Genomic DNA, 14,448 nt, shown 5'->3' with positions numbered 1-14,448 from the left:
AAGAGGAAGCGAGGAATGAGAAGAGCAAGGGACGAAACAATTATTAGAGTCGTTTGGTGACTCTTTCACCCTCATTATTCTTCAAATAATTGAACCCAAGCGCATGGAAAAGGGAGAGGAACAGATAAATCATATTTTTTGTGATCCGGCTATAAACTCCATGTAAATGACCCATGACATAGTACATAAGCATCGATTCATAGAAAAAGAGGGGGTGTGGGGTGGCTCAACCAATCTTTAGCAAGTTTGGTCCGCTAATACTATTCACAGGTCCCTCCACAAAGATTATGTATTGATCAGACAGTAGTAATGAACTCCATGTTCAGCTAAACAAATGCTCTTTGCACTGAAATCAGCTAAAACTTTTACACCACAAAACCCTTTGGCATGTCAATCTCTCGTATGGTACAAAACCAAATTCATCCTTATGTGAGTACATCTATAAGGGCAAAAGGCATTGCCTGGTCAACCACTACCTTCCATTCTCTATTTTCTACTTTTCGCTTTTTTTCCACTGCAGATAGACTTTGCCCCCACAAACGGATCAAGCTCCAGTCTCCGGTCACAGTTGGTTTTCTGGTTGAGTCAAGCCTCCGAGGATAGCTCCCTGTGCTAGTTGCAACTTGGAACTCGTGTTGCATGGATGGCAACTGAATCATACCGACAGTAACCAAAGAATTCCTAGACATTCCAAACTTCTCATGGAATTCCACCAAATTCTCTGCATTTCCATAGCATTGGAGCCACAAGCATTCACACTCCGTTAAGATTGAACTCATTGCATTAGAAATCTGACTTTAACACGCCTTCACTTGGGATGAAATACCTTGAAAAGAGGGTCGAGGTTTGAGCAAATCTAAATTTATCTATGTTTCTTTGGGTACTTACAAAAACACAAACCGCTAGCCATTCGTTCACAACCCCGACCCAAGTGCTTGTCCAAACCACATCAATAGTCCACCTGCAAAGGGCGTTAGCAAGAGCATGAGATCACTGCCTTTTTAGTCGGGATTTCTTTCTTGTCAAGGGATCGGGCTTTTCCCTTGAAACATATGAGCCAAAGGAAGAAGCTACATTAACTCTTCACTAATGAATAGCATTACTATTACTAAAAGTGCTAAAGAAGCAAACATAGGAACACATAACAAACAACTTGATAGAAGCTCTACCAAAACAGATGTTGATGACAATGATGAAAGGGTTTCTCCTATACTAGCCACATCCAATGCTGGAAATGTGGCATTAGGACGGACAAGAAAAATGATTATCCTAAGAAATAGAAATGCCGACAGTCAATGCAAGCTAAACTTCTACAAGAGGGGAAATGCAAGCTAAACATCTACAAGAGGGGAAGCATACTTTTCGTGGGATGATGAGTATTCCAACCAATGAGCAGCATAGCAAAGTATAGGGGTGATCATGGTCCGGGTTGGGCCGGTCCGACGCCTAACCCTAGGACCAACTCCGCATTGTCGGTCCCCAATTTTTGGGACCGAGGGCCAACCCGGGTCGAGTCTAGGACCGAGGACCAAACCGATCCTATGGGTTCGGGTCCGGTTCCTGAGGTCAACCCGAGACCAAGCGATAATTTTTTTATTTCATTTTTTTTTATTCCTTAAAAAGCAAAACTCATTAATTCAAATTACATATCAATCAATAATATGATGTTGAGCAACCAAACTATAAATATAAGTACATATTCAACATAAATTTAAGATAAGGTGATCATTAAAATTTCACACTAGTTAAAAACAACAAACTATATGAATGATCGAGATTGCTAATAGAGATAAAGTGTTTCCATCGCTGAAGCATACTATAATTTTCTTGCTTTTGATTTTTCTTAGAATCATTCTTCCCTTCGGGACATGGGATGAGATGGGAAGTTTAAGAGAAAAGAATTCTAGGCCAAAAATATTTTCTAGGCATTTTCTCCCGCAATCATCTATCAATAATACTTGTAACACCATATGCAAAAACGATTTATGCATTCAATCAAGCAAAGTCTAATCAATCAATAATGAAGCTTCACACCACTTGACAAGCACATCATCATAACAACGGCAATACTACTATTAAAAAACTTCTTCCATTTGACACAAACTCAAAAGCAAAGTGCAACTAAACAATTAAACCATAAGAAGTTCAAAATACTTAATATAAACTATGAATATACAACTTCACATTTTTAAGTGAAAATGAACAGGATAAAGACGGAAGAATAAGGCAAGAGGCTAAGGACATTTTAAGCCATTTCATAGCGTTATTCACACCGTTTCACGGCGTCATTCATGCCGTCATTCAAGCTATTCAAGTGAAGAACGCTGGCTAGGTTTGCTATTTATAAGAAAAACATAAAAAAAAAAAAATATTATATATTAAATATCTAAAATATATTATATATAAATATATTTTATCAAGGTTGGTCCGGGTGGACCAACCTGAAACTTCTAGGACCGATGACCAACCCACACGCTTTGGTCCCGCAATCTTAGGACCAAGGACCAACCCGATCCCCTTGAAAACTGGACTAGGACCAGCAAGGTTGGGCCGGTCCAAGGTCGGTTCGAGTCGACCCTAGACCGCTGCTCACCCCTAGCAAAGTACATGGCTCCCGTAGCAAAAACAAAATGGAAGAAGCCGTAGCCATATGGAATGTCATCTTCGCTCTTCAAGTCGTTTTTCCTAAATTGCATTTTTTTTTTAAAATCAATTTTCTTGAAGTTCACTAAAGTCGGTGAAGAGATGCTTTGCTGATTGAGGATCAATCCTGAAAACATTGAGAATCAATGCCTGTTGAAAAGGTTGTGATCACTATTGCAGGTAGGGCTGATGAAGCTCCCACGAGTCCAAGGTATCTGCAATGCAGAACTTGAGCGCAAAATTTTAAAATTTCACTCTGATTAAATCTTTACTCCAAATCAATTTTCATCAAATTTCACGATTGCACAACTCTCTAAAATTATCATTTCGATGAAATCTTCAACTTAACAACTAAAAAATTGGGTCTTGTAATTCAAATTTCACATAATTTTGAATTTATGTCTTAACTCAAAAAATTATTTTGATTAGATATTACCAAGCAATACCTAATTTAACTAGAGGTGAACATGGTCCGAGTTGGGCCGATCCACCCCCGAGCGCTAGGACTAACTCGCACAGTGTCAATCCTTAATTATTGGGACCAATGATCGACTCTATTGAGTCTACGATTAAAGACCTGACCAATCCAATGGATTTGGTCTGCTTCCAAGGACAACCCAAAACCAACTGATAATATTTTTATTTTATTTTTTGTACCCATTGAAAATGCGACTGCTAATCCAATGGGTTTAATTTGGTTCTAAGGTCAACTCAAAACTAATCGATCATATTTTTTGTTTCATTTTTTGTACTCTTTGAAAATGTGACCAAGGATTGAATCGACCTTATAGGTTTGGTTCGGTTCCAAGGTTAACCCAATACCAACCGATAATTTTTTTTTTCAAATTTTTTTTTTTTTTTTTGTTGAAGGAACCGCCGTCAGCCGACAGCCGGCATCGTAAACCCCAGGTAACGCTAGTGCAAGACCCACTACCATGGCGTCACACTTAAGAATCTCTAACGACAGCGTTGGGATTCAAAATTCTCCCCTTCGTGTGGGGGAGAGAGTTCGAAGCCAACGCTGCCGCTGCGGGCGATGGTTTTATTTCATTTTTTTGTACTCTTTAAAAAGGTGACCGAGGACCCAACTGACCCAATGGGTTCGGCAACGAGTGAGGTCAGTGAAGAGAGACAAATGGAGAGCATCAAATGGGGCGAGTGTCAAGTAAGGCGAGCACCGAGCAATAAGGGGGCCGAGCGTCGAGCGTCAAGCAGCAAGCGACACGAGTGACCAAAAGCAAGCGAGGCAATTGTCGAGCAGCATACGGGGAAGTTGTTTCTTTCAATCTTGGTAAATTGAAGACTAAAAGGATAAAGAAGATATAAGAGAACAAGTATTAGAGGAGGATATCGTGAGACATTGTTTACGCCATTTTAGACATCATAAAGACTCTTCACATAAACATTTTGCTTATTTGTAAATTATAATTGTTGACGCCGTAAAAAATATTAAAAGTCTAAGCTATCAAAGAATAGTATAAAATTACTTGAACTCCTTAAGTAGCCATTTAATACTCTCGACACCATTTTTTTTTGGTCGGTTTGTCGACAACATTGACATAGGGTTTTTCTTTAAATAAAAATTATAAATGATATATTATATATAATATATATAGTGAAGATTGGCCGGGTGTCTCTCTCGATCTCTTTTCCTTTTTCGTTTATGTTCTTTTCGTCTTTGTCACGAGGCCCCCACTTTCTTCTGTCTCTCTCCACTTTCTCTCTCTAAAACCTGTAAATACCGAATCCTCTCCGTCGCTCCCCTTCCTGCGATCTCGACACTCGATCGCTCCGCCCCCGCGCGACCTCCTCCTCCGGCCGAAGGGAGCGCCCGACCCACCTCGATCCCATCCCCGCCGCGCCGCGCCTTTCGGCGGTCCAAAACGGCGAAATAAATATCTGTCACCTTTCTCTTTCTGCATACACCGATCGAACACTCCACTCTTTCTCTGTCTCAGAAAAACAGGATATCATATCACCAGCCCTTTTGGGTCTTGATATCTTTCACGAACGTTGCCAGATAAGCTCTCTCTCTCTCTCTCTCTCTCTCTCTCTCTCTCTCTCTCTCTCTCTCTCTCTCTAGACATGTGCGTTTAACGAAAAACAAGGAGGACCCGGCACGAGATGGACACCGTTGGATTTTGTTTCTCTTGTTGATAAGCGCTCTCGCAGATTCTTTAGCTTCCTCGTTACGCTGGTCTCTCCTCTTACCATACAAAACTCAGGCACACCAGCCCGACCCTCTCTCCCTTATCACTCGTTTCGCGAGAGAGAGAGAGAGAGATAGACTCAACCTCAACCGGAAGGCCACTGGTCAGTAATTGCAGAACATCAGTGCGGCCTTTTTCAGCTTTTTGGGCCTTTTTTGGTTGAGTTTTGGCTTTCGGAGGTACTGTGATTACAGGCGAGTGGGCATTTTTTGGCGAGGGGAGCTGGACCGATCGTTCTGGATGGGCCGGTTTCGTGGAATAGGAGTTAGGAAGTTCTGGATTTGTGTGGACGGATTGTGTTGGGTGATCAAGACATGATTTTGGGAGGTTTCTTGGGAGCCGTCCGCCGATGCGAAATATTGGGCCCTTGTGCGTGGGGGGATTCCTGCGGCCGGAAGTCCTATGATAATTTCCTGAAATAGCTGTGAGGGTTAATTGTGGTGGAATAGATGGTGGTTCATGGCTGCGTCCCGAGTACTGTTAACTTTTTGGACCTCGAGTAGTGTTGAATTTTGAAGCTTTTTCAGATCAACTACACTTTCGGGAACAGCAAAAGCCAGTCTACGTGAAGTAATTACAAAACCAGAGGTTGAGGAAACAGAGACGCTCTGTATTTCGTCATGTCTCCAATGACGAAGGATGAAGGGGCCCACTCAGGAACAGCCAGCAGTAGTAGAAGTGATTGCCCAAAAGGCTTCAACTACGACGTGTTCTTGAGTTTTCGAGGTCCCGATACTCGGGATGGATTTGCAGATCACCTCCGCGAGTCCCTGACCAATTCAGGGTTCCGGGTTTTTATGGACGACGAAGAAATCCGACAGGGCGAGGAGATTGGGTGGAAGATTCTGCGGGCAATAGAGGACTCCAAGATCTACATACCCATCTTCTCCACCGGATATGCTTCGAGTAGATGGTGCCTCCGCAAGCTCGCACACATGGTGGCGTCTGCATATCCAGATTCTTCGGGAGGACCAACAGGGCATGAGATACTTCCGATATTCTACGACGTGGAACCCTCAGATCTTCAGCTCGAAACAAAACTGTACGGAGACGCTTTAAGGAGGCATGAGGAGGAGCAAGGCCGTCATGTAGCGAAGCCCTGGGAGGAGGCCTTAAGAAAGGTTGCTAAATTCAAGGGATGGGAGGTTAAAGGCCAACGGTAATGTTGATTTGCTTTACTTACTGTACCATTCTATGCTCTGTTTAGGCACTTTTTTTGGGGGGGTAATGGGTTAACACTAAAGGTATGCCAATTATAAGTCATGCTTCTGATGGATATTCTATTTATATAAATATTCTAATAATCTTAAGCGTTAAATTCACGAATATGGCAGCCACGGCAAAGTCATTCAAGATATCAAGCAAGAGGTTTCTGGTAGGATGATAACACGAGAGAGAAATGTTCCAGATTATTTGGTTGGAATAATGGACAGAGTAGAAGACCTTAAGAAGTTGTTAGATCCCACTTGTGCTGATATCCGAGTCATTGTAATTTACGGTATGGGTGGCATTGGGAAGACAACACTTGCCAAGGTAATCTGTAATCAACTCTCTCCCCCATTTCAAGGTTGGAGCTTTCTTCCTGATATTCGAGAATCGTCGTCTCGATGTGATGGCATTGTAAAATTGCAAAAGAAACTACTGTGGGACCTTTTCAATGTCACACTTCCAGAGATCTTTGACATAGATGAAGGAATAAATATGATGAAAAAAAGACTGCCTAACAAAAGAGTCTTGATCATTCTCGATGATGTGGATGATGGTGATCAACTCATGCAACTAGTAGCAAAACCCAATTGGTTTTGTCCAGGAAGTAGGATCATCATCACAACTAGAGACTCTGGTGTAATACCTACAACCAAGGTGGAAAGGTTAGAAGAAAGTGTCTTAACGCAGCCCATAAAGATTTACCCTTATGAAATGAAGGAGTTACATTCTAATCATGCTCTACAACTTTTTAGCAAGTGTGCCTTTAGCACAGATTCACCTTGGCGTGATTTTGATGATCTTTCAAGAAAAGTTGTGGCTATGACGGGAGGACTCCCTTTGGCTCTTGAGGTGATAGGCTCTTTTCTCCGTACCAAAAGAAAAGCAGCATGGGATGGTGCATTGAAGAAGTTGAAGGAAGTGCCCCCCAAGAAAGTTCGAGAAAAGTTAATAATAAGTTACGATGCACTGGAGGATGACACAAAACAAATTTTTCTGGATATTGCGTGCTTCTTTGTGATGAAGAGAAAAACTGATGCATTTTATATGTGGGAATCTTGCAACTTTTTTCCAGATGCTGAATTTGAGGTTCTTATTCATAAGTCATTGATCAAGATTGTTGATGTAGAATATGGATGCATGGTCAATTAAGAGATCTCGGAAGAGAAATTGTTCGTCAGGAGAATATTATAAATCCTGAAGGTCGGAGCCGATTGTGGTTACATGAGATGGCCTTAGACATAGTCCGGGCAAGAAAGGTAAGAACCAATGCAAAATCGGCCTTTTCTTCTACAGGAAAAAATCAAAGAGGATTTATATGCCATGTTTTCAAAGTTCATCATATAACTTGATGCCTGTGCTTACTAATTTCTAGTTTATACTTTCAGGGAACAGATAACGTAGTAGCACTGGCACTATTGAGATCTAGAGACAATTTTACACGTGAAGATTTTGCAGATCTTTCAAAAATAAGGTTCCTTGAATTGGAAGGCGGAAACTTCACTGGAGATTTTGAGAATATATTTCCAGAGTTAAGATGGCTCTGTTGGCGCCACTGTCCTTCGAAACTTTGGGCAAAAAATTTTGTGCTAAAGAGCCTGGTTATTCTCAAGCTTTCGGGTAATATTATCATAGACAAATGGAGCGGATGGGTCCAAATCATGGTAAGATTTCAGTCCGTGCATTTACTCAGTCTGATCATATGATAAGATGCCGTAATTCCTCCATCCAATGTGTTTTGATGATACTAATTTTATCATTTTACAGGTGGGAAGTAAACTGAAGGTATTAAATCTCAAAGGCAGTAAATTTCTAACTAGAACACCAGACTTCTCTGGATGCTTGAATTTAGAGAGATTGATCATCAGAGATTGTGAGAACTTGGATGACATTGATGGCTCAATCGGAAAACTGGAGCAGCTGAAGTGCTTGATGATCAAATGGTGTCCTCGTCTAAAAGATTTGCCCGAGGAAATTGGTTGTCTATCTTCCCTGAGAGAGCTTATCTTAATTCAGTGCCAATACATTCGTAATTTGCCATCTTGGATTGGTAAACTTACAGGTCTGTCAAGGCTAGTGATGGAAGATCTCGGACTTGATCAACTTCCTCAGGAAATCTCAGAGCTAGTGGATCTTAAGTACTTGTCTTTGATGAATTCTACAAGGCTAAAAGAACTTCCATACGCAATAGGGCTATTGAAATCATTGGTAGAGTTGGATCTTTCTGGCACATTGATTGGAGGACTACCTTTATCGATTGAAAAGCTGGAGAATGTAGTGGTAAAGATTAACAGTAGCGCCATAAAAATGCAACTGGAAAACTGCAGAAAAAGATCCACCAGTTATTTGAGTGCTCAAAGATCTGAATTATATGGCAAGATTATGAGCGGAGGGGAGCTGGGATCCTCTCTGAGACTCTCTGAATATCCTATTGACTTGCTTATAGAGTGCGGGATGATTCAAACAGAGTACGATGTTTATCTCCAATGCATGCCTAGTTACATCAAAGAGATTTCTGTCTCGACAATATTTAACGCTTCAGAGACAAGATGTCCTGCTTCAACGAGTGAGGCCATCCTGTTTGGCTGTGGGATCGTAAAATCACCCTGCTCGATGGGAGAAGTTGAAAATCTTATCTACAGTATGGTCTCCCTGTTGGAAAGAATTAGGGCAATGAATTTCTGCTTTCAAAGTGGCTTACAAGTTTGTTGCGTGTCCCCAAAAAATCCATTATTAGGGGTTAAAATTGCCAGTAAAGATGGGGGTCATGAGCTATCCAAACAGAGGTACTGTGACCGTTGTCTGCAGGTTTTGAACATGTTGCCGTTCCCTTCTCAGCATATGCAAATTTCCAATAAGCTTGGACTCATGCCGGACCTTATTCTCGGGCTTCGCTTGGCTCTGGACGATTTGAAGGTTCTATCTTGTGAAATGAAAATAGAAGCAAGATGGTTCGCTTGCCCTAGCATTAGATCAGAGAGCGACGAATGTCCTTACTCAATGGAAAAACTCGAAACATTGGTTAGTATGTACAGCTCCTGGGGTCATGACCGAGCGCTTACCAAGGATGTACACCTGGAAAAAAAAAGAAAAATAGCATAGCTGCAGCTGTCCTGGGGATAAAAGAGTTCCCTTTACGGCGACAGCAAACCTTCCAGGAGTGATCGCATTGTACAATAAGTTTCTAGATTCTGTATTCAGTGTTTTATCGAGCAAGATTCAATCGTGCTTGCGGAGCTTGCTTCATGTCGTTTCAAGGAAAATTTCATCTAAATAATGATTGTTTTTTACTCATGTATCCTCAGTTGTGTGTTATTTTTAAGGATTTATTTCCCTTCTCATGAGCCATGAAGCCTATCACTTGTTACTATTGTGGCCAGAGTAGAAGTCCTAAAGGAATCATCAGTCTTCATGATAATATTCATCCTGAGTTTATGTAAAGAATTCGTTCTGGTTATTTAAAAACATTTTTGTCCCAATCCCAAAGTTCGTATCCAGAAGTAAAGTCTCCTACCACCCTCAAATTGCTCTCCACATGCATTCGATAAATTTTCCTCATTTTTTGACCCTGGAATTGTGATAAAAGGGGGTGAGGAAAATCATATGGTTCTGTATCTGATAATCACCACTTCTATAGGATCAAGTTAAGACTGATGCGGAATTTATGTCGATTATACAGCATATCAAACTAGCACAAATATTCACATTTAAATCACATAATGCAACATCACATATTATATATCACCTCAAATCTCAACATATTGATATCAAATCTATTACTCATGTCAAAACAGTAATGTCACACTTCACCGTGTGAGAAAGCTAAAAAACTACATTCACTATAGTTAAACCCCAAAAATTAAATCGGCTATGATTAACTCACATAAAATAACCAGTTAATGGACCTATATCATATTCCAATGCCTAGGCCGATCATGAGCATTGATCCAATATCCGCATATCATATTCAACATACTAACATATCATTTGACTAATTTACCCACATACATTTTCAGTGCATAGCCAAAGTGACTAGCAAATTGACAATCCATCCAGTACCTAATCCAGCTTTATGAAGTAGCATGCCTCAAGATAATCTATTTTCATTCATGCTCTATGTACGGGCCATGACATGATATAATACTTTTTCTCTCGGTTATCATGCAATGTAAAATTTACCACAAAAAAAAAAAAAAATCATGAAAGTGGTAAAAGAAACTTTACCTTGTTGAAGCGCGAATATGACCACGCAAGTCAACCATGTATATCCTTGGCCCCTGAACATGATTTGCAGCATTTAATCAGGGATTACTCCCTTAATAGTTAATATAGCGGCTAAACTGACTTTGGGTAAGAAAGCTTGTTCCATGCAAAATTACAAAAATGCCCTCTTGCGCTCGATGATGGGTCCATCAGTTTTAAACCGGTGGAGTATCCAAAATTTACCAGTTCGAGATTTTGCTTAAGAAAGTCTTGACTATTCATATTTCTTGCTTTTGTGTACATAGGTTTCGTCTGCTGGAGGGTGTATTATTGAACAAGATTTTGTGAACGTATTCATTTTACACACTTAGCATCATCCTTGAGAAAGTTTCAAGGTTAAATGTCGCACTTTTTACTGAGACAGTAGTAATGAACTCCATACTCAACTAAACAAATGCTCTATGCACCGAAATCAGCTAAAAAAAAGTTTTATACCACAAAACTCTTTGGCATGTCGATCTCTCGTATGGTAGAAAACCAAATTCATCCCTATGCGAGTATATCCACAGGGGCAAAATGCATTGCCTTGTCAATCACTACCTTCCATTCTCTTTTTCTACTTTTCCCTTTTTTTCAACTGCAGATAGACTTCGCCCCACAAATGGATCAAGTTCCAGTCTCTTATCGCGGTTGGTTTTCTAGTTGAGTCGAGCCTTTGAGGACAGCTCCCTGTGCTAGTTGCGACTTCAAACTCATGTCGCATGGATGGCAACTGAATCGGACCGACACTAGTTAAAGAATTCCAAGACATTCCAAACTTTTTACGGAATTCCACCAAATTCTCTGCATTTCCATAGCATTTGAGCCACAAGCATCCGCACTGCATTAAGATTGAACTCATTGCATCAGAAATCTGACTTTAACACAGTCTTCACTTGGGATAAAGTACCTTGAAAAGAGGTATCAGAGGTTTGAGCAGTCTAGACTTATCTTTGTTTCTTCGTGTACTTACAGTAAACACAAACCGCTAGCCATTCGTTCACAACCCTGACCCAAGTGCTTGTCCAACCCACATCAATACTCCACCTGCAAAAGGGCGTTAGCAAGAGCATGAGATCACTGCCTTTTTAGTCAAGGACTTCTTTCTTGTCAAGGGTACTCGGGCTTTTCCCTTGAAACATATGAGGCAGTGAAGAAGCTACAATAACTCTTCACTAACGAAAAGCATTACTATTACTAAAGTGCTAAAGAAGCAAATGTCGGAAAGCATATTAACTTGCTAACAGCTCTACCAGAACAGATGTTGATGACGACGGTGAACAGGTTTTTCCTATAATAGCCACATCCGATGCTGGAAATGTGGCATTAGGACGGAAAAAAAAAAGCATTATCCTAAGAAACAGAAATGCAAACTGTCGATGCAAGCTAAACATATGCAAGAGGGGAAGCATACTTTTTCATTGGATGATGAGTGTTCCAACCAATCAGCATAGCAAAGTACATGGCTCCCGGGGCAAAAACGAAATGGAAGAAGCCGTAGCCATATGGAACATCATCTTCGCTCTTCGGGTCGTTTTTCCTAGACTGCGTTTAAAAAAAAAAATCAATTTTCTTGAAGTTCAATAAAGTCGGTGAAAAGATCCTTTGCCGATTGAGGAACGTACCTGAAAACATTGTGAATCAACGCCTGTTGAAAAGGTTGCAATGACCATTGCAAGTAGGGCAATGACCAAGCTCCCACGATCGACAAATTGTTTGTTCAAATCAATTATTTAGAGATATCCATAACGCAAAACTTGAGCATAAAATTTTAAAATTCCATTCCCCTAAACTTCTACACCAAATAAATTTTCGCCAAACTCAACTTCAGCTTCATAATGACATCGCAATCCAAATTTCACTTAAATTCAAATTTGTGTTCTAACTCAAAAAATTATTTTGATTGGATAAATAAAGGATTTGAACACTTACCAAGCAATACCAGAAGTTGATTTATCCATTCGTTTCACGGAAAATGACTTCTAAGAAAACGTTTTTCGGATTTTTCGATGTTCGTTTCACGGAAAATCAACTACTTAAGGAAAATGTTATTGACACATAATTTAAATTCATTTTTAGAAATAAAAAATAATCTTTGATTACAGAGGGAAATTTTTAGAAAAAAACTTTGAATTCAAAAATGCAACAGCATTTTTGGAGCCGCATTTTTGTTGAAGAAATTGAGTGAATATTGAAAAATCTTCAACAACTTTGAGCACTTTCATTATAAAATGTGAGGCTTCAGAACCGAGCACGCGCCGGGGGTGGAGGGGGTGTTTCTCTGGATCGAGAAAGAAGAAGAGAAAAGGAGAAAAAGTGAAAAGAGAGAAAGGGAAGAGAGGTTTCGATTTTTTTGAAAAGGAAAAGTCAGCAGAAGTTTTTTGGGTTTTTCTGCCGAAGTACAACAGCAACAGGGGTGGCAGAGAAGAAACAGCAGAAAAGCGACGTGAGGGAGACGTGAGAGAGAGAAAAAAAGAAGAAGCAAAACACAGCAACTGTTCATCTTCTCCTCTGCGACTGCCGCTCGTCCGAGCCATTCACCGAGCCGCACCAGCACCCCCTCGCGCTGGCCACCACACCTCCGCACTGCACCCCCCGCGCCGCGCCTCGCTCTCTGCTTGCTCGTCGCTGCACTCGGCGCCTCAGCCCGACGACGACCAGCGCCCGACACCCATAGCAGCTCGCTGTTCGGTAGCTTGAGGCCACAAGCGACACACGCGACACCTACTCACCGCAATACTACTGCGTCTGTTGTTGCCTTTGCCGATCGCTGTGCCGCCTCGCCGACGCTTGCTGAAGCCGCGCCGCTCCTGACCGCAGCAGCTCGAACCAGATCCGCACCACCCTGCTCCACCTCTGCAGCGCCCAGACCTCCCGCGCTGCTCTGCCCCGACGCCGCGTCACCTCTGCTCGACCCGGTGCCCGACGCTCCCCACTGGACGCCGAACCGACGCCTCCGACGCACCAGCCCGCGAGTCCTCCTCGCTGACCCAGCCGAGCGACACCTGCCGCCGCCGCTCCTGATCCGAGCCTGCTGCCGTGCCCACGACCAACCTGCTGCCTCCCCTGTTTTGTTGCAGGTCCGGTTATCACTCGCGCGACGCCGGACACCCTTCGACCGACGCCATTTACCACCGTCGCTGCTCCCATTTTCCAAGCCTTGGGTAGTTTATTTTTATTTTTTATTTTTTACTTATTTCATGTTATGTTAGCTTATTTTTAAGTTTAATTATTTGAATTGTAGTATTGTATTTTTAGATCCTGTAGACATTAAGGGGTTTTATCCCAAATTATGGTAATTATTAATTTGACCCGTAAGACGTCGGGTCATTTTTTTAATTACTTTAATTTTTAGGAATTTTGATAGTATTTTAATTGTTAAATCATTATAGAGTTAAAATAATTGTTAATTTAATCCGTGAGACAACGGATTATTTTTTTTTGTTATTTTAATTCTCATCTTCATTCTTTTAAAATAATTACTTGTTTGGAAAGATTAAAAAAATCAAAAAAATCAAAAGTACATAAAAATCTAAATATTGCATTAGAGCATTTAGGTTTAGTAAATTAGGATTGTATTTTTAGGGTTAGTAAATTAGAATTGCATTTATAGGATTATAATTTTTAGATTATACTTTTAGATGGGTGATTTTTGTTAGGGCTAATTTAAATAATGTTGGCATGTCTTGATTTTTTATATAGCTTTTAAGATAAGATATAGTTTAAGTTAAATTGATTCCTAAAATAAATTAGAAAATCATTCACTTTAGTTAGTCTAATTAGTTTTTGTTTACTAATTCCGAATTTCAATAAAAGAATCCAAAAATATTAGGTACATATTAATTAATTTGCATAATAGGTTTAATTAGAATTTGTTTATTAGTAAAATATGGTCATATCTAGAACTTAGGTACTTAGGTCCATACACATTTCATATTAAAGCAGCACACCTAGATATTTTTAGATTAAGTGAATTTTCATTTAGTAAAACAAAAAGAGGAACAAAAAAATGTCATGTATGCCATATGAGTTATAGTTTAATTGTTTTTTTTAATAAAAAGGAAAATGCTAAAAGATGATCATTGCACCATTAAGTTACTTTCTTTTCAATAAAAAACATTATGTCATTAAAAAAAAAAAACTAAAG

The 14,448-nt window shown here is 40.3% G+C and overlaps 1 protein-coding gene across 2 annotated transcripts in view; it reads right to left on the bottom strand.

Moving 5' to 3' along the window:
• LOC104438458 (probable serine incorporator) overlaps nt 1–14,448 on the bottom strand; it is a 114,726-nt gene that overhangs the window by 31,737 nt on the left and 68,541 nt on the right. Inside the window, exon 13 of one of the 2 annotated variants that reach the window (XM_039309463.1) lies at nt 675–758. The exons of the other annotated variant lie outside the window; for it this stretch is intronic. Within the exon in view, the coding sequence (XP_039165397.1) occupies nt 754–758 (5 nt within the window). The 3' untranslated portion in view covers nt 675–753. Of the gene's footprint in view, nt 1–674; nt 759–14,448 lie in introns of those variants that run through there. 2 annotated transcript variants of the gene reach the window in all.

This window comes from Eucalyptus grandis, chromosome 3 (assembly GCF_016545825.1).
Source record: "Eucalyptus grandis isolate ANBG69807.140 chromosome 3, ASM1654582v1, whole genome shotgun sequence".
Classification (NCBI taxonomy): domain Eukaryota; kingdom Viridiplantae; phylum Streptophyta; class Magnoliopsida; order Myrtales; family Myrtaceae; genus Eucalyptus; species Eucalyptus grandis.
The sequence above is the reverse complement of the archived record's forward strand: the minus strand, read 5'-3'. Positions and strand labels throughout refer to the sequence as shown.